Raw genomic sequence first — 22,708 nt, forward strand, 5'->3', positions numbered from 1 at the left:
GAGAAGTGTATTAATCCTGCAGCTTCTCCTGCCACTAAGTAGTCCTCAAAAATGCTTTATGGGACTGACACCTTGCATTCATCTCTCACTGATGTGTCTTACAATCCCATCTTCAGACAGCCTGTGTATCTGCCCCACAACCTTCACCTTCCCCTCACCGCTAAGCTATAGAAAATGTGGAGATAAATGCTGATACCGAATATGGTGATAAACTGTGTTTCTCAACTGCAGAGACATAGGTGCGTTAATGCTTTGAATTATTAAGTAAAATAATTATCCAGCTAAGGTTGAACTAATGGTTTAGAGTTATACTGAGGATAAAAAAAAAAATAAAGGCACAACTTTTGATTTAATAATCTCTACTAATTAATTTAAAAATGTGTGAAACAGCTATGGTTATCCAGTTGTGATTACAAGATCATCAACAATAAACAGATACTGTGCAGACTTCAAGTCTGTTCTCCAAAATGTGCGATCTCAAGATTAGGACCACTTTGTCTATATGCCCCATACTGAACATGAATAATTGTTTCAAAATGGTCATCTAGTAATTCTGCCCCAGTAATTCTACCCTATGCCTGGTGACTAGGGGGAAGTTAAACAGAATTGGAATTCATTTTCTACAAAGTTAGACTTTTTAAAAAATGTAGGGAAAGTCCTGAAATATAAATTCTTCAGAAAGTTTAGTTCTTAAAAAAACAAACAATAACAACAACAACAACAACAAAAAAAAAACCATACATTTGTTTACTACTACTTTCTGCAAAAACAAGAAATGGGTAACTTTAGCCGAAATTTCTAAGAACCGCTTGAGGAAGCACAAAGGAGGAAATAACTTCCCAGTTATGATGAGTGGACAAGACTTTTTTATTCACATTTAGCTAACAAAAAACATAGGAAAGTTTGTTGTTGTTATCGATGTTTTAAATCTCAAAACAGGAGATGCTCTTTAAGTATCAGGTGTATGATCTCTCCAGGTACACCCATTCTCAGCCCCAGGGGGGAATCTCAATGCACCCAGTGTGCTTTCTACAGGAAAATGCATATGTATAAACCCTTGGACCAGAGAAGTTTCCTTGGGAACTGTTTTTTCTTTTGGGCATTTTATGGTTATGTTGATATTACTAAATTTCTACTAAAACTTTAACTTTACACTTAGCTGGATAATACAAAGAAATAGTTAGCTTAGTTTCTTTGTAATTCCGCTGCCTAAATCCACCCTTAAGACAGCAGATCTTCGGCTCTCTGCTCTTCCCCGTTCGACAGACAGCCGCATCTTCAGGTGCAGTGCCAGCCGCGTGCCCGAGACACGATGGTGAAGGTCGGAGTGAACGGATTTGGCCGTATTGGGCGCCTGGTCACCAGGGCTGCTTTTAACTCTGGTAAAGTGGATATTGTCGCCATCAATGACCCTTTCATTGATCTCAACTACATGGTCTACATGTTCCAGTATGATTCTACCCACGGTAAATTCCACGGCACAGTCAAGGCTGAGAACGGGAAGCTTGTCATCAATGGGAAGTCCATCTCCATCTTCCAGGAGCGAGATCCCGCCAACATCAAATGGGGCGATGCTGGTGCTGAGTATGTTGTGGAGTCCACTGGGGTCTTCACCACCATGGAGAAGGCTGGGGCTCACTTGAAGGGCGGGGCCAAGAGGGTCATCATCTCTGCTCCTTCTGCTGATGCCCCCATGTTCGTGATGGGTGTGAACCATGAGAAGTATGACAACTCCCTCAAGATTGTCAGCAATGCCTCCTGTACCACCAACTGCTTGGCTCCTCTGGCCAAGGTCATCCATGACAACTTTGGCATTGTGGAGGGACTCATGACCACCGTCCATGCCATCACTGCCACCCAGAAGACTGTGGACGGCCCCTCTGGGAAGCTGTGGCGTGACGGCCGAGGGGCGGACCAGAACATCATCCCTGCTTCCACTGGTGCGGCCAAGGCTGTAGGCAAGGGCATCCCTGAGCTGAATGGGAAGCTCACTGGCATGGCCTTCCGTGTCCCCACCCCCAACGTGTCTGTTGTGGATCTGACCTGCCGCCTGGAGAAAGCTGCCAAATATGATGACATCAAGAAGGTGGTGAAGCAGGCATCAGAGGGCCCCCTTAAGGGCATCCTGGGATATACTGAGGACCAGGTTGTCTCCTGCGACTTCAACAGTGACACCCACTCCTCTACCTTCGATGCTGGGGCTGGCATTGCTCTCAATGACCACTTTGTCAAGCTCATTTCCTGGTATGACAATGAATTTGGCTACAGCAACCGGGTGGTGGACCTTATGGTCCACATGGCCTCCAAGGAATAAGAGCCCCCTGAACCACCAGCCCCAGCCAGAGCAAGAGGAAGAAAGAGGCCCTCAGCTGCTGGGGAATCCCTGCCCCAACTTATCCCCTAAAACACTGAGAATCTCCCCACCTCCACTGTTTCCATCCCAGACCCCCTGAAGAAGGGGAGGGGCTTGGGGAGCCCTACCTTGTCATGTACCATCAATAAAGTATACTGTACCCAGCCAAAAAAAAAAAAAAAAAAAAAAAAAAAGACAGCAGATCTTCCCCAAATGTTTCATGCATGAGGGGGGCACATTACTTGTTAAGTAGTATTTTATATCAGTTTGTTCTCTTCTGTAGTGCACAGAAAGACTCTTTATTGAAAACAGAGCTACCCTACAACCAGCAATTGCACTGCTGAGTATTTACCCTAAAAACACAAACATAGTGATCCAAATGTTTATAGCAGCAATGTCCACAATAGCCAAACTATGGAAAGAGCCTAGATGCCCAACAACAGATGAATGGGTAAAAAAGATGTGGTATGTACATACAATGGAATATTATACATCCATCAAAAAAAAATCCCAAAATCTTGCCATCTGCAACAATGTGGATGGAACTAGAGGGTATTATGCTAAGTGAAATAAGTCAATTGGAGAAAGACAATTCTCATATGATCTCACTGATATGGAGAATTTGAGAAACAAGGCAGAGGATCATAGGGGAAGATAGGAGAAAAATGAAACAAGATAAAACCAGAGAGGGAGACAAACCGTAAGAGACTGTTAAGTTTCTCAGGAAACAAACTGAGGGCTGCTAGAAGGGAGGTGGCTGGGTGATGGACACTGGAGAGGGTATATGCTATGTTGAGCACTGTGAATTGTGTAAGACTAATGAATCACAGACCTGGACCCCTGAAACAAATACATTATACGTTAATTTTTTAAAAAGACTTTTTAGAGTATATACAGCAGTTTTTTAAACTGTTGAGTTTTCTCCCTTTTCCAATACAGCCATCATTGATGAACCATGGCCCGATACCACTCTCAACCCTCAGGAGTGTTAATCAGGAACTGGATTCATTCCAGTCTGCCCATATCCCTGGACTGCTTCTCTTCAACCACAGTAAGTACAGGATCAAAACTGGTCACAGTCACATTAAGATTATCCAAACAAAAACACTGGGGAAATAAATCTGCTTAAACTGAAAGTTTTAGTTTAATAACATACATAAAAGTCTTTGTTAAAGTATAAATGACATGTTTTATTTCAAATGTAATCATCCTCATCATACATATATAATTCCTTCTAAAGCAGTCTTGGAGATCTTTCACATCATGTTCAGGTTTCGCTGGCTCTATTCCAGAAGCACGGCCACCACAAAGCAGGTTGTAATTCTTGAGCTATTACACACTGGGATTTTTGCAAATAAGGTACTTCATACGGCAGCATGGGGAAAAAAAAACACTTAAAACACACAACTTATATCCATTTACAGAAATAACAGTTCCCAGTTGTGAACTAATTACTATACTTGGAAAATGCTAGCATCCTCATAAAAATCTGGTTAAGTTATGGTGCAAAATCTGAATTTTTTGCCAGCTTGGAGAAGGACACATTTTTGTGACATCTCCTAAGCATTTCCCTGAGAGCATTAGGAATGTTATTAACTTAATGAAATGTTTCAGCCTCTAGAACGGTCTTCATCAAGGGAATACCTCAGAGGCAAAGACTTCTTGAGGACTCTAAGAAAAATCTGTGGGTCCCTAAGTAGAGGAAAAGAAACAACCATGAAAAGTACAACCAGCTGAGAACTCACCCAGAGGAAGGGATGAGAGATGAGAGGGTTGCCCCTAACCCAAATATTATGCTCCTTCTATAAACTGCTGGCATGCATTTTCCACTTTACTTTGAAACTCTGCCATTTTCTGTGAATGAGCCTTTGGGTTCCAAGGCACTCCCTTGTAAAAACGCAGCTGCAGCACAGCTTGGAAAGTACAGGCTGCTTGGGGTGCTGCGGGGACTGGAAAGAGTTCCAGGGGAGGGGGGAGATGAGCACAAGTCATCCTTTTCTTCTGGGAAGGAGTCTGACCAGCACCACACACTATCAGCCATCCGAAGACAACTGACAGGGGAAGAGCAGAGAGGTGGGTGATCTGGACACTGGAGGAGGCCAGCATGTAGGTCAGGCTGGGAGGAAGGCCCCACATCATGAGAGGAGGCCAGAAAACTCAGAGGAAAGTACCTGGACCCCAAGGGTATTAGAGGATGGGAAGTGCTGCAAAAATGGAAGACCTTTGTTCTTAGGAAAAGAGGTGGAAATTGAAACTTTCCTTTCTCCACCCTGTTCAAGCTACCCTGTTTCCGAGCCCCAAAATTCAGGCAGGTACCCTGAGCATTAGAAGTCAACAACACAAGGAGTTAGCCTGCCTCAGAAGGCCTGGCCTGGGGACTCAATCACCCATCTCCCACTTCCCGTGGCAAAGTGTTCCAAAGTCCTGCTGTAAGCCAGTTGTCGGGAACACGACAGAGAATCCCTTCACAAGATTACTTACTTGTGAGCAATTTTTATGTGTATTCTCAGTTTTAGAATGTCATCAATGTGCTCTGAATCTCCAAAATATTTTCTAAGGTGTACAGAAAAAAAAAATAATAAACCTTTTCTAAGGAAAAAAAAAATGCCCAACATCTGCATCATCAAAAGGAAACTTGTACATTTATACACAGCAATACTTCCTATCAGCATTTATTACTTAATTGACACTTAAGCACTAAGAATAAATGTTCATTTTCAGACACAGAGCAAATTTAACAGTCTATCACTTCAATGAGCCCATTCTACTATTAGGGAATACTTACAAACATTCTCTACCCAAGTACTTTACATCAATCTGGAAATACAATCAAGAGGCAATGCTTTAAGGCTACATATTAAGGCTACCTTGGTTATTTGAAATATGTATAGGTAATAAAGACGCTTTTGCAAAAGGAGAGTATAAATTAAACACTATTTCCACTACTGGAAAAGAAATACTATTACAAAAAAAAAAAAAAAAAAAAGAAATACTATTACAAGCCAACAAGACATTCAAAATGGTATCTTAAAATGTATTGCTATTACTAAACGGCAGATAGATTATTGCTCAAACTGCCCATTTCCGAACACAAAGAGATTCTCACTTTTCCATCTTTTAAGCAAGGCTACATCAGAATAAAGACTTGAAATTAAACTTCCTTTTGTGTTAAAAGAGATTTATTATAATAAAGTAAGTGCAAGTAAGTGTTATTAAAAATGCTGGTTAAAATTATAAAGTGTCTGTATCATTCTTCTAGTATAAATGTTGGAGGTAACATCATAATTCTGCATGAATTGAATAGAACCTGGAAAACATAAAATCATGCACGAGCCCGGACTATAACTGCACGCCGTCCTTTCAGGTATCACCACTCTCTTCTCCTGGCCCCAGATCACTCCAGAATCTGAAAATATATACTAATTCCTCCGATTCCAAACTTCAAAATTTCAGTGTTTTAAACGTATGTCAGTTATCACACATTAACAATGCTTTGAAGTCATTATATTCTCACCAAGTGCTTCTAGTTCCTGTATTTCCCTTTCTCAATAGACCTTGGACAAAAAGTTGAGCAAGAAAAACTGATCAGAGGAGCCAGCATGACACGTATTCCCAATGATTCATTCAAAGTGGCATAAGGTGTTTTAGGTATGTATTATATAAATAAAAAGACCTCTAAGGTGTGAAAGACAGCTAAGTACATCAACATGTGAAGAAAATAAGCAGCTCACCCTCTGCCTGCTTACTTGGCTCCGTGGAGAGGAAGAGGCAGAGCCGGGAGGAGGTCAGGGCAAGTCAGAACCACTGAGTGTGTGTGTTTGGTGGGGGGAGGCAGAGCGCACCACAGAGCAGCGGGGGAGAGGCGTGTGGTTATTAAGGGAAATGCAACAGTATTACCTATCTGCTTTTGCCCACCCTGCTGAAGCAGGGACAGGTTCCAACCTGGCCTCCCTCGGGGCATCCCAGTGTGGCTCTGGGGTGATTCTGTTTCCCCAGCACCGGGCAAACAGCCACTGCACTTCAGATGGTGTAAAGACACCAGCACTCCCGGCTGCGAACAATTTCGCAAAAGTAAGGAACGACAGTATCAGTTTGGACGTTTCACAAATAGCCACAGACTCTGGGCTAGGCCTCAACATGAAGGCAGGTGAAACAGTTTTTACAAATGAGCTGCTAACACCCAGAGAAGTTAAGTGGTTCAGCCAAAGTAAAGACAAGGGCACCAGATGTGGTAATTATCCCTCCGTGACGGCACTGATCCCACTTGCATGTGCACGTAATTCACTTGGGATCTCATCCAAAACGGGCTGGGTCCCTGGTGGGGCATCTGATTCTGTACATGCTGGCTCCTAGGAGAGGCAGGTGCTGTACGGACCCAACCGACAGCACTTTGAGAAGCAAGGATCTACAACACCAAGAGGGAGCTCCCTCCATCTCTGTCTCTCTGGGCCACAAGAACATCTGGGGAATCCTGGGCAGAAGGAGACTCGCACTCCAGTCTCCTGGAGTCTCCAGTTTTCTGCCCACCAGGCACATCCCCGGGTAAAAGGTGCCTTGCACGAGTGAGCAGCCATCTACAAGACTGTGTTCATGTATTTTCTGAGAGCACCATGACTATATGAACAGCCAAACAAATAACCTAATTCAACTTGAGTAAATGAAGAGCGCTGCTGGCTGGAAATAAAACGAATCTTTTTCTCATGTAGTCCTTCTTACAGTGAAAATGATATAAAGGCATAAAAAAATCAGCATATGAAATTTCATAGTAAAAGGCCATATGTGCAACAAATACATATAGTATGACTTCTAAGAAATAAAATGCATTTTATCAGAATAAAGTGCTACCACTGCTCCCAGCTAAAATCATCTCCTCTTCCAAATACAAGGAAAAAACCTTGAATTGTAAGGAAAATGACTGCATTGCCTGCCAGCACAAGGCCACAGGCTCCCCATTTGATCTGAAACACAAGAAAAGAGGATTAAATCTTTACTTTCTTCATATTGCACTCTTTGAAAGTCTCTCTTATTTTCTGCATTAGAATTATCCAATGAAATATCACATAAAACTGCTAAAAGGCTTAATAATGGAACAGGCAGGAGACAGTGAACTATTCAGTAATTAGCCTAATTACTTCGCGAGGCTTGATAATTAAGTCTGTATCGTCCTTATCATTTTCCCCATTAGACATATTTCTCAACTTGTCTTCAGTAGATGATGATTACCTTAAGTAAAATACAAGCAGCCGGAACACAAAGGGTCCAATTATAATACAGGGTACTAGAAGTTCTATACCCATTGCCTTCTTTCAGGAAAATAGGAACTGGAGAGTTATGAATTGGTCTGTTTCTTTTTTAAGCTTTAAATAATAATCTGCATACAAATGAAAACAGCTTTCCAGTGTGGCAGATGGTACTGCGGAGGCACAGGAGGGGATGAGAGTACCCTCTAGTGGGCATTCTTTGTTTTAATTTAACCGGTAGAAAGAAAACGTCAATGAAAGAGGTTCTTCATAAAACATGATGCATAAAACAGAAATCCTTATAGCCAAACAAAAGAAGCACTGGTCTAAGGTACACAAAGAATAAAGTCATGATGATTTTGCACTCGAAAACCTTCAAAGCTTCCCCATTATCTAGATAGAGTGCAAACTGGCATGGCACTCAAGAGCCTGCCCAACTGGGCTTCACCAGCCTTTGTGGCCTTGATCTCAACCACGTCCTTTGGCTCCATTATACTGAACTGTTCGTTATACCACATATTGCCTTTTCACACTTGGGGGCCATTCCATATAACAGCCTTCCCTACTCTAATCAAAACCTTATTTATCCTCAGAGGCCTACATCAAATGCCAGTTGGAATTTCTTCCCGGTGCTCCTATGGTGTTGTGATCATGTTTCAATTATCATACATAATACATTTATAGTGTACTTACCCATCAGGCTAGTTTCTGTGCTTTCTGGAACAGAGACAGTATCTGGCTCTTATTCCTGGTATCTTACAAATAGCAGATGTTCCAAAGATTCAATGCCCCAAGTAAGATATCTAATGCCCCAAATAAGAGTTTCATGAAATTGAAACAGTATGTAGTGAGTGGGAATAAAAGCAAGTAGGATGAAAGGCACTGAACGTCCAAGTGAATAAATTATACCCACAGTGTGTGTTTTGGAGACAAAAAGAAAAATTTTGTATTAGATGTGAAGATGTCATCTTATCACTATATCTTCTAGAGGCCACAGTGGACCTCAAAATATACCAACTGTATTGGGTTGAAAATTGTGTCCATGATCATATTTACTGGAGAAGAATCTGAGATGACATTCACTTTGGAACCAAAGAGCATTGCTATCCTAGTCTCAGTGGATCGCCCTAAGCAGCAAGGACTTAAGCACAATTCTGGAAAATAGCTTCAAGTCAAAAAGGCAAGAAAATCACATGGTCTGGCTACAAGTTGTGAGAGAAACAAAGCATTCTGAAAACAAGGCCAAGACACTGATAGGGAGATCTAAAATGGAAGAGCGCAACTAAACACATGTATGGATTTGAGTCTTAAGCCTCAGCCCTGGAAATGAAATTGATGTTCTGGACACACGTATTTGATGTAAACTCAGCAACATCCAGGCAAAACAATAGGAGACCAAACTTACCACGGACACACGGGCAAGAATAACAGGAAATCCAAAGGCAGAGACAACAATTCCAGTAGTAAAAAAATATGCCAGTTCCCGGCAGGCACTACTTGTGGCGTCGGAGTCATAAGTTGCTCTTTTGGCAATGAAATGGGGGATGGGAGAGATGACGTGAAATATCAGGACAAACAAGGGCCAGTAAACGCTGTCAGGTGGACCCAGAAGAAACGCAAAAAGAAAAGTCACGGTTACATTTTAAAGACACTCTGCCATTTCAAAGTCAGAATTAGCTTCAATGTCTGGGTCAAACAATCATTCATTTAATTGTCAGTACTCATACATGAGATAATTTATACCAGGAACAAATAAGATATAATGATTAAAAATTATTAGTCCTTTAATAAGTAGTTTACATGGTGTTAAAAAAAACAACTATACAACGTGTAACCCAGAATCTTTATTAGTAGTTTTCTGTTATTACTGAGCTTCCTGAACTGTAATTTTTTAAAAAGATTTTATTTATTTATTTGACAGAGAGCACAAGCATGGGGAGAGGCAGGCAGAGGGAGAAGCAGGTACCTGTGCCCCAAGCACCTGACCCCAGGACTGAGCTACCCAGGCACCCTCTGAGCTGTTATTTCTTTCTTTCTTTCTTTTTTAAAGATTTTATTTATTTATTTGACAGAGAGAAAAATCACAAGTCGGAAGAGAGGCAGGCAGAGAGAGGGGGAAGCAGGCTCCCTGCTGAGCAGAGAGCCTGATGCGGGGCTCTATCCCAGGACCCTGAGATCATGACCTGAACCAAAGGCAGAGGCTTAACCTACTGAGCCACCCAGGCTCCCCTGGGCTGTAATTTCTTAAAGACAGTCTTCACTTAGTGCAGATGACTTCACCCAGTCATCTTTGCTTTCCCTAGAGAACACAGCACAGTGCCTTCAATGTGCTAATTCAATAGAGATCTTCTGAGTATATGCATGTTGGAAACCCTTCAATGGCTTAAGAAAACCCAGATTCCTTGCCCTGGCCTACAAAGCTTTATATGATCCCTTCATTTTGTGCCATCTTCTCTTCATTCACTCAGCAGCCACACTAGCCTTTTTTCTGTTCCTTAAACACTCTGAGCTCATCCCTGTATTAAGGTTTCTGTAATAACCATGTCCTCTGCTTAGAATGCTCACCTCCCCCTCTTCTCATTGGCTGGTTCCTTCTTATGTAATCTAAACTGAGAGGCCTTATTCTAAAGGTGGCTCTCCCTAACCATTTCAACTTACTTACAAATGGTCTCCCTGACCATTTCAACTTACTTTCTTCCATTTTTTTATTGAGGTATCGTTGACACACAATGTTACATTAGTTTTCAGGTATACAATACAGTGATTCAACAAGTCTATACACCACGCTATGTTCACAAGTGTAGCTACTACCTGTCTCCATACATTGCTATTACGATACCACTGACTATATTCCCTATGCTGTGCCTTTTAACCCGATGACTTATTCATTCCATAACTGGAAGCCTGCATCTACCATTGCCCTTCACCCATTCTGCCCATCCCTCCACCTCCCAGCCCAACCGTCAATTTGTTCTCTTCAATAAATGGTGGAACAGCTAATGCAAATGAATGAAACGGGACCATTTCCTTATATCATATATAAAAATAAACTCAAAATGGATTAAAGACCTAAAAGTGAGACCTGAAACCATAAAACTCCTAGAACACATAGGCAATAATCTCTGACATCAGCCTTAGCAACACTTTCCTAGGGAAGTCTCCACAGGCAAGGGGAAAAAAGCTACTGGAACTACATTAAAATAAAAAGCTTTTGCACAGTGAAGGAAACCATTAATAAAATGAAAAGGTAACCTACTGAATGGGAGAAGATATCTGCAAATGATACATCTGGTAAGATGTTAATATACTAAACATATAAAGAACTTATGCAACTCAACACCAAAAAAACCCCAAGCGATCCAATTTAAAAAGGGCAGAGGACCTGAACAGATATTTTTCCCAAAGAAGAAATACAGATGGCCAACAGACACATGAAAAGATGCTTAACATCACTCAACATCAGAAAAATGCAAATCAAAACCACAATGAGATATTATCTTATACCTGTCAGAATGGCTAGTATCAAAAAAACAAGATGTAACAAGAAGTGCCAAGTATGTAGAGAAAAGGGAACCCTTGTGCACTGTTGATAGGAATGCAAATGGATGCAACCACTGTGGAAAACAGTATGGAGGTTCCTCAAAAAAAAAAAAAAAAACTAGAGTTACCATATGACCCAGTAATTACTTGGGTATTTACTCCAAGAAAAGAAAAAAACACTGATTTGAAAAAGATACATGCATATCTATATTCATTGCAGCATTATTTACAATAGCCAGGATATAGAAATAACCAAAAGTCCATCAGTAGATGAAAGGATAAAGAAGATATGGGACGGACGGACACACACACACACACACACACAGGAATATTACTCAGCCATAAAAAAAGAATGAGATCTTGCATTTGTGATGATATGGGTGGACACAGAGGACATTATGCTACACGAAATAAAATGGACCATCCATTTTAAATACTTCAAGTTAACTTAAGCACATTGCCTCCTTAACTTTTTGCACAGCACTTATCCCTATTTGATATGTTCCTTGTTATGAGAACAAGATTCTAATTTGTCTTAATCAATCACCATATATCTCTATGACCTAGAATGAGGCATTCTGTTAATACTTACTGAATAAACAAAATGAATTTTAAGTATGAAAGTTATAAAAATAGATATGCTTACTCGCAAAAATTTTAGACAACCTTTACTATAAGAGGTAAGAATAATAATATAGTGTTTTACATTATTTAAAAATTGCCATCTGCTTTTCCATTACATTTTCTCTATAACTACTTCAAAAATACGTTTCTCCATCAGGCAGATGTTTATTACACTTCATTCCTTAACAGAAAAAAGCAGTCTCTATTCACATTTATATATCTACATCACAGAAATACATAGCACAATACAGATCCACCCTGATAGCCAGCACCTATAAGCAGAAGTTGTGACAAAGCTACACTGTGATGAAAGCTTATTTCGGCCACAGATTTAGGAGTGCAGGATGGTAACCAGAAAGCAAGGGAAAGGGCCATTTATCAATAGAACTCAGGATGGAAACACTGAGTTCTAAATCCTAATTTCATATTATAGGGATTTTTGTATGTTTCAAGAATCATCAAATAATATTGGTGAAGGGGCCTTTAGAGATTCTCTAGTTCAAAGTCCTTGTTTTACCAGTGAGGAAATGGAGATACAGAGAGAATAGGTCTGGATTAGACCCTGCTATGACCTGACATGCCCACAGCCACATGTTCTTAATTCTTCCTAGAACACAGTGAGAGTTTTCTGTAAAACAATGCAGGAGACCACATTCCTGTTCACCGTAAGCCATCAATATTCAACTACAAGAACTGTAATATAGAAGCAACCTTGTTTATACACAAAATTTAAACATTAAATGTTAACTATTCAGAAAACATGTAGGCCAGAGACTGGCAAACATTTTCCAGAAAGACCAAAGAGTAAACATTTTAGACTCTGCAAGTTGTATTCTCTCTCTCTCAAATACTCTGTCCCTGTAGTATAAAAGTAACCAAACATAATACACAAATAAGTGTCACTGAGTTCCGATAAAATATCAATTACAAAAATAGCCATCAGGCATTGTTTGGCCTGTGCGCCAGTTTGCTGACTTGTAATGCAGACAATAATACTGGGTTACCGTCGTTAAGATGTAAGACTAATTTCATCATTGTAGCAGTAACAGCTCATTTTTTTATTTAACCTTATAGAGATCACAGAGAATTAGAACACCTGGATTTAGAGTTGGTTACAGAAAAATGGTCAAAAGATTCAGGACATGAGTCACTTAAGGCTGTGCGATTTGGTTAAGTCTTTAGCCACTCTGGGCTTTGGTTCCCCAGCTAGAAATGAGGATAACTTATATCCTTAAAGCTAGACTCAGGTAATAGTTACACACACTCTTGACAAATGTTAATTATTGCTTACAACTGGCTCCCTCTCATGTACACACAATTTCTGTGATAGCTGGCCAGGACTGGGAGGAGAGGATTTTTTGTTTTTTTTTTTTTTTTAAAGACTGTATTTTTTTTTATTAGAGAGCAAGTGAGCAAGAGAACATGAGTCAGTGGAGGAGCAGAGGGAGTGGGAGAAGCAGGTCCCCCAGTGAGCAGGAAACCCGATGTGGGGCTCCATCCCAGGATCCTGGGATCCTGACCTAAGTCGAAGGCAGACACTCAACCAACTGAGCCACTTAGGTGCCCCGGAGGTTGGGGGCAGGGGGTAGATTTGAACTCATCAATGTCCTGCAGACTTGCTCCAGATGATTTAAGTTAGTTCCATCACCTCCTGTGCAGTTAGTTGCCCAGGCCAATCACCTGGGAGGGCATCCCCAAACCCTTTCCCCTTGCTGAACCCTGACATCAGTTAACAAAAGCTGTTAGTTCTGACAACCTGGATCTATCTCTCTTTCCTTTCTTTCTATTGCTACTGCCATGGCCCTACATTTGGCTTGACTGATGAGAGCAGTGCCCTGCTACTCGCCCTGACTGCACTTTCAGGACCTTGCTACCCAATGTCACATTTGGGCCAGACTGCCCTTCTTAAAACATAAACCCCCTCACCCTCTAAATCTATTCTCAAGATATTTTTCCGGCTCCTACTGCCTGAAGGACAAAATCTCACCTCCTTTACATGGCATACAGTGTCTTACAGATTGATTCTACATCCTTGACCAACCCTTCCTTCTACCCATCCCAGCTGTATTCCATGCTCTACCATAACGAACCACATGTGGGTTCCTCAACAGTCTATATGCTCTATGTCTGTGAGCCTTGCCATAGGATTTTCCTGCTGCCCAAAGTCCTCTTTCCCCAGTTACCTGCATGGCCTACTTCCTTATTTCCTTTACGTTTCTGCTCACACGGCACCCTCTCTGAGAGGCCTGCCCTGACCACTCTTCCCAGGGCATTTGTGCCCTTTATCCTTTATTTTTCATAACATTTCTGCCACTGATAGAATGGACATTTTTCAATCTGTTTATTGTCTGTCTCCCCCACTGAAATACACACTCTAAGAGAGCAGGGCCTTGGTTCTCTTATTCCTTAACCCTCCGGTCCTGTAATAGCGGCTGGTACATGGTAAGCACTTGACCAACAGCTGCTGAATAAAGAAATTTTTGTTGAATGTTCCCTCTGTCTAGAATGCCCTCCCCTAACTCATCAGCCCCACAAACTCTTATTCAGGCACCACGTCTCGGCTTAAAGAGCACTGCTTCTCTGCAGCTCTCCCTAACTCTACCAAGAAGACTCAAATATGCCTTCTCAAAGTGCTCAGGGTCCTTTGCGCTCAACTCCACTACCGATCAACTGGACCATCGCCTGCCTGCCTCTCAGGCACACCTAGAACTGTGAGCTCTGTGAGGAAAGGACTGCATCTCTTCATTCTTGCATCCCCAGCTGGTCCAGAACAGGTGCTCAGTCCATGCTTACTGAATGAATACATCAAGTTTAAAAAGAGCTTTTCTCTCTGTACAAACACAACCAACCCATGAAGGGACTGGACTTCACTGACTCATTGGTGAGAGCTTGGTGCTACACGGACCAAACTTACTAACGCTCATACTAAGGGTGACAAAGGCACAAAAACAAGAATGGTTCTTTTTGAGATGATAACTTACCCATAATCCTCTAAGGCACATCCCAGCATGAGAAAAGTCAGCCCAATGGCCCCACTGAAGGACAGTGCCACGAGAGCTGTGAAGAATAAAACCAAGAGTTAAAGATCCCAGATCAGGGGTTGTCAGGACTTTAGGGGAGGAGAGGAGGAATAGAGAGTGCCTACTAATGGGGATGGAGTTTCTTCTGTGGGTGATAAAATATTCTGGAATTAACTAGTACAATGGGTATGGAGTTTCTTCTGCGGGTGATGAAATGGTCTGGAATTAACTAGTAGTGATGACTGCACAACCTTGTGAATATACTAAAAACCACAGAATTTTACACCTTTTTTTTTTTTAAATTTTATTTATTTATTTGACAGAGAGAGAGAAAGCACAAGTAGGGGGAGTGACAGGCAGACAGAGAGGGAGAGCTCTGCTCTCCCGGTTGAGCAGAGACCCCAGTATGGCCTAAGCACAAAGGCAGATGCTTAACCAACCAACCAAAATTGGGTGCCCTCAATTTTACACTTTAAAAGGGCTAATTTTATGGTATATGATTTAGATCTCAGTAAAAACATTCAATTAAAGAAAGAATTAAAAGGTCCCCAATTGGGGCGCCTGGGTGGCTCAGTTGGTTGAGCAACTGCCTTCAGCTCAGGTCATGATCCCAGACTTCCAGGATCGAGTCCCGCATCAGGCTCCCAGCTCCTCGGGGAGTCTGCTTCTCCCTCTGACCTTCTCCTCTCTCATGCTCCCTCTCACTCTCTCTCAAATAAATAAATAAAATCTTTAAAAAAAAAAAAAAAGGAAGTACAACTGTTACTTCACATATTTTTTAAAAAAGGTCCCCGAATTAAGCAAAGATAGTGATTTACCTATTTCATTAGTTGTTATCACATTTGACTGGCAAATGCCCACCATGTTAAAATCATTAGGTGAGAAAGGTCTCAAGCACTTCCCAACCCCTATCTAATATATAAATCCCCTCTATTCATCACAAGAGGCTAGCTAGCCAGCCAATCTGCACAACTCCAGTTGGAACTCACTGCCGCCAGAGGCAGATCATCTCCTTCTGACAATATCCAAATGCTGAAAATCCTTTCTTTAAATTATATCCAAAAATGCCTCACTGTAATATACATATCCTTTGATCATTTTGCCTCCCCCAACCACAGTACTTCCAAGTATTTGAAGACTGCTTTCATGTCTTCAGAGAAAATGATTCCCAACTAGTATCCACTGAATAAAATATTTATTCCCTGAGTCTGTTCAACACTAATCTCTGAGGGGGTAGGAACGAATTTGTCCTTGTCACGCTGCTGAGTGGGAGACAGAGTATCAGGGCTGTTAAAAATTCTTGAGCTCTGAATCACCAACAAGGGTTCAACTCTTAACACTGCCACCAACTGGTTGTGTGACCTTGGAGAGAAACTGAAGCTTTCAATCTGATTTCTCACCTGTGAAATGGGAATAATGGTGCCACCTTATCACAGAGCTGATGGGAAGTAAAGGAGATAATCCATGTGAAGTGTTTGGCAAAAGGAGGTGCTCCATGAATAAATGTTGCCTGACAAAGATACCTGCTCATCTTAGCAACATTCTTTGCTAAAGGTATAAACCCAAAGCACAGGACACATGTGTAAAACTGAAACATCCCACCTCTCCTTTCAAACACACTTCTTCCCTTTAAATTCTACCTTTTTAAAGATTTTATTAATTTATTTGACAGAGAAAGAGCACAAGCAGGGGGAGCAACAGGCAGAGGAAAAGGGAGAAGCCGGCTCCCCAATGAGCAGGGAATCCAATGTGGGGCTGCATCCCAGGACCCTGGGATCATGACCTGAGCCGAAGGCAGACACTTAACTAATTGAGCCACCCAGGTGCCCCTTTAAGTTCTATCCTGAAAAACCAACCAACACCATCATCACACTCTTAGAGAAAAATCAGCAATTCAAGGTGACTCAATCTCCCAGATGTCATTCAAACCTACTGCTACAAGACAATTGAGTGTGTCCTCTCTCCAAATTCAAGTTAAACCCTAGTGCCAACGTGATGGTATTTAAAGCTTCTAGGAGGTGATTAGGTCATTCAGGAAGGGCCCCCATAGATGGGATTCGTGCCTCACAAATGGGACTCCAGAGATCCCTTGCCCTCTCTGCCAGGTGAGGACAGTAAGAAGACAGCTGCCTGTAAATGAGAAAGCAGGCATTCATCAGACCCTGAATCTGCTGGCACCCTGATCTTGGACTTCTCAGGATCCAGGACTGAGAAATATATGTTTGCTGTTGAAGCCATCCAGTTTTCTGGCATTTTTGTTAGAGCAGCCCTAAAGGACCGAGATGTCCACCCTCTTCTCCCAAACCTTTTGCTATTGCCCTAGTGCAGACCTTCACCATCTAACACCTGCCTGCGACTGTGACTCTTCCAATCCAGCCTCCATGTAGCAGACAGTGGTCTCGCAAATAGAGATGGTGTCACCCATTCACAGCTGCTCTCACAGCCTGCAAGTCGTTTGGGACATGTTCTCTCCACTTGGAAAAAACTCTGTCCTTGCTCCATCCTTAGTAATAAGCCTTTCCCTTACTGACTTTTTTAGATTCAATGCAAAATTGGCTCTTTTGTGAGAGCTGCCTCCTTCTCCCAGGAGCAGGGTTAAGTAATCCCATTTGTGTTAGTTTCCTGGGGCTGCTATTAACAATGTACTACAAAGTAGACCCTTTAGAATCACAGAAGTTTAGGGGTGCCTGGGTAGCTCAGTGGGTTAAAGCCTCTGCCTTCAACTTGGGTCATGATCTCAGGGTCCTGGGATCAAGCCCCACATTGGGCTCTCTGCTCAGCAGGGAGCATGCTTCCTCCTCTCTCTCTCTGCCTGCCTCTCTGCCTACTTGTGATCTCTTGTCTGTCAAATAAATAAATAAAATATTTTTTAAAAAAAGAACCACAGAAGTTTATTTTCTCACAGTTCTGGAAGCTTGACATCTCTAATCAAGGTGTTGGCAGGGCCATGCTTTCTCCAAAGGTTCTAAGGCAAGACTCTTTCCTTGCTTTTTCCTAACTCCTCTTTGGTGCTTCTTGGTGTCTTCCTGCATCATTCCAGTTCTTGCCTCTGTTTCCCTGTGGTGACCTCCCTATGTCTCTATATGCAAATTTCCTTTTTTATAAGGACACCACTCATCAGATTAGGGCACACTCTAATCCAATTTCATTTTAACTTGATAATATCTGACAAGACCCTATTTCCAAATAAGCTCACATTCACAGGTACTGGGGAGTTAGAACTTGATCATTTCTTTTAAGGGATACAATTCAATTCGTAACACCATCTCTAGCTCCTCCTGTTATCTAAGCACACCTTGGACACTTCAACAGTAATGTAATTATTTCCAGTTCTGTCACCCCAAAATTACTTTTATCCCAAGTCATCGGCATAGAGCAGTCTCTCAATAAAAGGTATCTCTAAAATCCTTCTTTCCCCTAGTTCTTTTCCATTTTATAGTCTATCTTCTTTTTCACTACAACACAATTTCTAACAAATTCACACATAACCATTTTTATTATTGGATAATCTGGGGGTATGACTAAACAGCACAGTGCAGTACTGAGATACTACTTGTCACCTGTTTTCTGCACTGACTACAAACGGATATGTCACACACTGGACACCATCCAAGTAAACCATATTTACTTAACTGATAAAAAGAAGTCAGCCAGAAATAATGATAACATGTGTCTGCCGCTAAGAGGTCACATACTCACCTAAATTTCAGAGTGCACACACATGCATGCAAATATACTCTACACATGTTTATAGCAGATGCTGATTAACTGGGAAGATCCTTGGGTACAAATTCTAAAGAGGACAGTAATTCCAATATAGAAACAAGTTCCACTACTCTATTCAAACATTAGAAATCCGAATGGTTTCCCACCAAAAGGAAGCCTTCCAGTAGCCTCTCCCACCGCTGCACCCCTTTTGAACTGCCCCATTAAAAAAAACAACAACAACACTGTGCGAACACTACTTTGTTGTCCGTCCATTGAGAGACACTAAAGAAAGAACGCTAACATTCCACTAATCTCTTCTCCACAACTACGAAAAATGCAGAATTTCTGGGGGCCTTCCGTTGCCTGCAGTCAACTCTGCTCAACTGGAAAAATCATCAGTACGAGAGGATTAGGAGCCCCGGTGCCCAGAAGACTAGAGACAATGGCTGCTCTGGAGGAAACGCGAAACTGCGGAGCTGCAGGAAGAGGGAGCAGAGGCGTTAGGGTGGACATGTCAGGAAGTGGAAATCCTGTTTAAAACTCGGCAGAGGTGGGGGCGGGGGACCGCTCCGAGGAGCTGAGGAGCCGGGAGGGGATGCTCTGGGGTAACCCGGGTGTCCCAGGAAGGCACTGCTCCTGGCTCCGGCCGGAGACCCAAGCGGGAGCGTGAAGACCAGCGAGATACCACCCGCACCCCGCGGGGCGAAGGGAGGGGGCGAACTTCCCCCACCCCCCGGAGAGGCGGGGAGCGCGGCGGGCCTAGGGGATGCCGGTCCCCGCCCACGCGCTGAAGGCGCAGCTCCAGGCTTAGCCCGGGACGGAAGCGACACCCCAGTGCAGGACCAGGGAGCGAGCTGGGGGGCCACGGTTGTACCTTTAACGCCCGCCATGTCTCCCGAGCTGGGGCCGCGGCTGCTTCCGGCTTCCTGCCACCGCCCGGCTGCCGCCCAGACCCGGCCCCGCACCGCACCGCGGGTCCCCGGCCCGCCCCTTCACGCGGAGCCCCGCCCCTGCCGGCCAAAGACCCGCAGCAGAGCCCCGCCCCGCCACCCGGAGCCCCGCCCCTGCTTCTCCAAGAGTCCTCGCAGAGCCCCGCCCTTGCCGATCCTCCCCGCCCAGCCACCCGGAGCCCCGCCCCTGCTTCTCCAAGCTCCGCCAAGCCGATCCCCTAACAGTCCAGATCTTACCCTCCCGGACACGCACAGCCCCGCCCTTGTTTGTCCAGGATCCGTCCCGCTCAGGCCAGTCCCTTGTGGTTTCCAAGTTCACTCCTTACACTTACAGCCCAGCGGCTAGGGTCTTTCGCCACTCGGAGCCCCGGCCCCACCGGTCCCGACCGCGCGGTCCCCTCCTCTCAGACCCGACCCTCGTGGGTCCCCAGATCACGCCTGCCACGCAGAGCCCCGCCCATCTCGCCCGTAACCCCGTCTCCAGCTCGCAGAGTCCCGCCCCATCCCGTGATCCAGGTACGGAACGTGTGCTGGAAACCTGCTGTCACCGTGTAAACCCGGTCCTGCCCCCGGAGCCCTCCTCCTAGATCCTGAGCCCTCGGTGTAATCCCCGAGCCAGCCCCACGTTCCCTCCTTCAGTCCGTCGGCTGGGGCCTCGGCTCCTCCGGCACCGCTGGGTCCGCGGGCCAAGACACTCCAGAGCAGCCCACACAGTGCAGGTACCGCGCATTGCGCGTTCCTGGCTACAAGTAATCTCTGCACGAGGGTGGAGAACGAGAAGGTGGAGAGAGGGACGGGGGTGGGATTACAGTCGGTAGGGAAGGAAGGGACACCCACTTACAGAGCAGCATTATTCTCTGAGCCCCCACGTGCGTGTGTGTGTGTGTGTGTGTGTGTGTGTGTGTGTATGCGCGCGCGGGGATCTGCGTTTATCGGACGAGGACTGCGGCTGAGCTGGAGATGGGAGCATCAGAGAAAAGGCTCAGAGGAGACATCCCTCCTGAAGATCTTGGCATTTGCATGGACTTGCCTTGCTTAATACTAACTTTAACACTTTTTAAGCACAGTTTTTTCCCTTACACCCTGGTTTGTTTAGAAAGACAAAGACCAATAATCTTTTGCGTCTGAAACTTTAATGAACATTTAAATAAATACTATTCTCACCTTAGGACTCAAAATCTGCAGGTAACCAAGTCCAGTTTAACCCTCATGGGGCCATTTTGTACTTACTTTTCCTCCCGGGAATGGAGAGTTTTGTCTTGGTGGGGCCAGTCTGGAAGAAGCCTCAAACACCATTTGATCCAGTGCTTTATTTTACCTTTGTGGAAAGAGGCTCAGAAAAAGTAGGGCTTGCCAGCTTTTTGGAGGTTGGATTACAGGCCGTTTACACCTCATTGTAGCTGCGAACTACTGCCCCTTTTCTATTGCTTTTTCCTAATTTTCAAAGACTGAAAGATAAAGGGGTTCCTCTGGCTGCCTGAGAAGTACAAATTCTCACTACCACCACCACCTTTCAGGGTCCCCATTCAGTTTACCTTTTCAAAACTGTACAATGAATGTGTTATTGTCTCAACACACGTTTATCTGTGAATTTTTTCCTAGCCCCTTCCATTTCTCCTCCTAGATGGAAGGTACACTTATTAAAAACATGGTGTTGCTAATACCCAGCTGCCTGCAGACCCTTGCAGGTCCAGAATTCCACGGTGCTCTGCTTTACAGCTGGCAATCTACTTAAGATTGTTGAGAATGTCTTTTTCCCTCTTTTGAGTATCATATTCCTTCTAATACCTGTTAAAGCATTCAGGGAAACTGCCTATTAGTTAGCCATATGCTGGAAGCCTGTCTTTTTTAGCTCCTTTACCATAGTGCGAAGCTGCTCTCATAAGAAAGTTCAGGCTTTCCACCCACCCCCACCCCAGCTGATAAGGATTTTCTGTGGGATCAAATCTCCCCATTTCCCTTTCTATTCCCAGGCATCCATTAAATGTCTGAAAGGCCATATATAAAGGTTTTCTGGAGACTTCCAAGTCAGTCTGAGGCCAGTCCCACAGAAGGGAACTGATTTTGGGGAAAAGTGACATTATCTAAGAGTGCAGCTTGGTTTGAGTGCTTTAGACTTAGCAGTAAGAAACTGAAAGATGGTGGGAAGAAAAAAGATGAGGTGTTTGCTCAGGGGTAATGTCTGGAATCAGAAAAATGCAGAGATCGTATTTGTCCCTAAATTAGGTTCCTGGACCTAATTTCCAAGTGTGTGTGGGGGGGGTGGTAGAGAAAGTGAGGTAGAAACTCTTCCCATACAGCACCAAGCAATTCTTGGACAACAACAGGGTGTCCTACAATTCAGATCAATTTTGACACTATGTACCTGGAAATAGCATCAAATTCCACAGGCTAAGGGTTTAGTTCTACGAGACTCCGCACCTTTCACCTTCTGACGCCAGTCACAGCCAGGTTCTTACCTATGCTTCTGACCTACCTTGGACTTGAGACACCAGTTGTTAAGTCCGGGTTGTTACCTGTATTTCTGATGACTGGCTATAACTCAGCGGTCCCCAGGACCTCCTCCTGTTTGATTAATTGCTACAGTAGCTCACAGAACTCAAACATTTTGATTCCTAGATTACTGGGTTATTATAAAAAAGCAATCACTCAGGAACAGCCAGATGGAAGAGATGGATAGGGCAAGGTGTGGGGAAAGGATGCTGAGCATCCATGCCCTCTTCAGGTGTACCCCTCTGTCCACATCTCCAAGTGTTCACCAACCGGAAGCTCTCTGAACCCTGTCCTTCTGAGTTATTATGGAGGCTTCATTACATAGGCATAATCAATTAAATCATTGGCCACTGGCATCTGATTCATCCTCCAGCCCCTCTCGTCTCCTGGGAGGTCATGGGGTAGGACTGAAAGGGCCAACCCTCTTAAAAACGTGGTTGGCTACATTGGCAACCAGCCCAGATCTTTCTTTCCAAAAGTCACCTTATTAGCAAAAGACATCTTTATCCCTCTCTACACTTAAGGAAATTCCAAGGGTTTGGGGAACTGTGGGCCAGGAACTGTGGATGAAGTCCAAATATATGTAAGAAATATATTTTGCTCATCTAAATGATCAGATATATACTTCTTATAAGTCATAATATTGCAATTCCCAACAAGGTTCCTGGCCACACCATCTGTCCTTTCCAGTTTACTAAACAGTCTAAAAGAGAAAGCCTCTTTCTAAAGGCTTTAACTATCCCCTGAGAATATCTGATTTTCTTTTGCCAGCTGGTGCAC

The 22,708-nt window shown here is 43.5% G+C and overlaps 2 protein-coding genes across 3 annotated transcripts; one reads left to right on the forward strand and one right to left on the reverse strand.

Annotated features, from left to right (window-relative positions):
- The first annotated feature begins 1,232 nt into the window (after positions 1 to 1,232).
- On the forward strand, positions 1,233 to 2,522 carry LOC116567840 (glyceraldehyde-3-phosphate dehydrogenase-like). Its single transcript, XM_032303178.1, has one exon. It carries the CDS (start codon positions 1,313 to 1,315, stop codon positions 2,312 to 2,314), a length of 1,002 nt encoding a protein of 333 aa, XP_032159069.1. The 5' UTR covers positions 1,233 to 1,312; the 3' UTR covers positions 2,315 to 2,522.
- A 2,992-nt stretch (positions 2,523 to 5,514) lies between these two features.
- Positions 5,515 to 19,884, reverse strand: LEPROT. Of its 2 annotated transcripts, none has more exons than XM_032303180.1 (4): positions 19,768 to 19,884; positions 14,739 to 14,814; positions 8,999 to 9,185; positions 5,515 to 7,311 (listed from the first exon to the last, which is right to left on the reverse strand). In XM_032303180.1, exons 2-4 carry the CDS (start codon positions 14,765 to 14,767, stop codon positions 7,195 to 7,197), a joined length of 333 nt encoding a protein of 110 aa, XP_032159071.1. In that variant the 5' UTR covers positions 14,768 to 14,814; positions 19,768 to 19,884; the 3' UTR covers positions 5,515 to 7,194. The 2 variants fall into 2 exon arrangements, with proteins under 2 accessions (XP_032159071.1, XP_032159070.1); XM_032303179.1 differs by lacking the exon at positions 19,768 to 19,884 and adding an exon at positions 19,360 to 19,488.
- Positions 19,885 to 22,708: the final 2,824 nt, after the last annotated feature.

This window comes from Mustela erminea, chromosome 10, assembly GCF_009829155.1.
Source record: "Mustela erminea isolate mMusErm1 chromosome 10, mMusErm1.Pri, whole genome shotgun sequence".
Taxonomy (NCBI): Eukaryota; Metazoa; Chordata; class Mammalia; order Carnivora; family Mustelidae; genus Mustela; species Mustela erminea.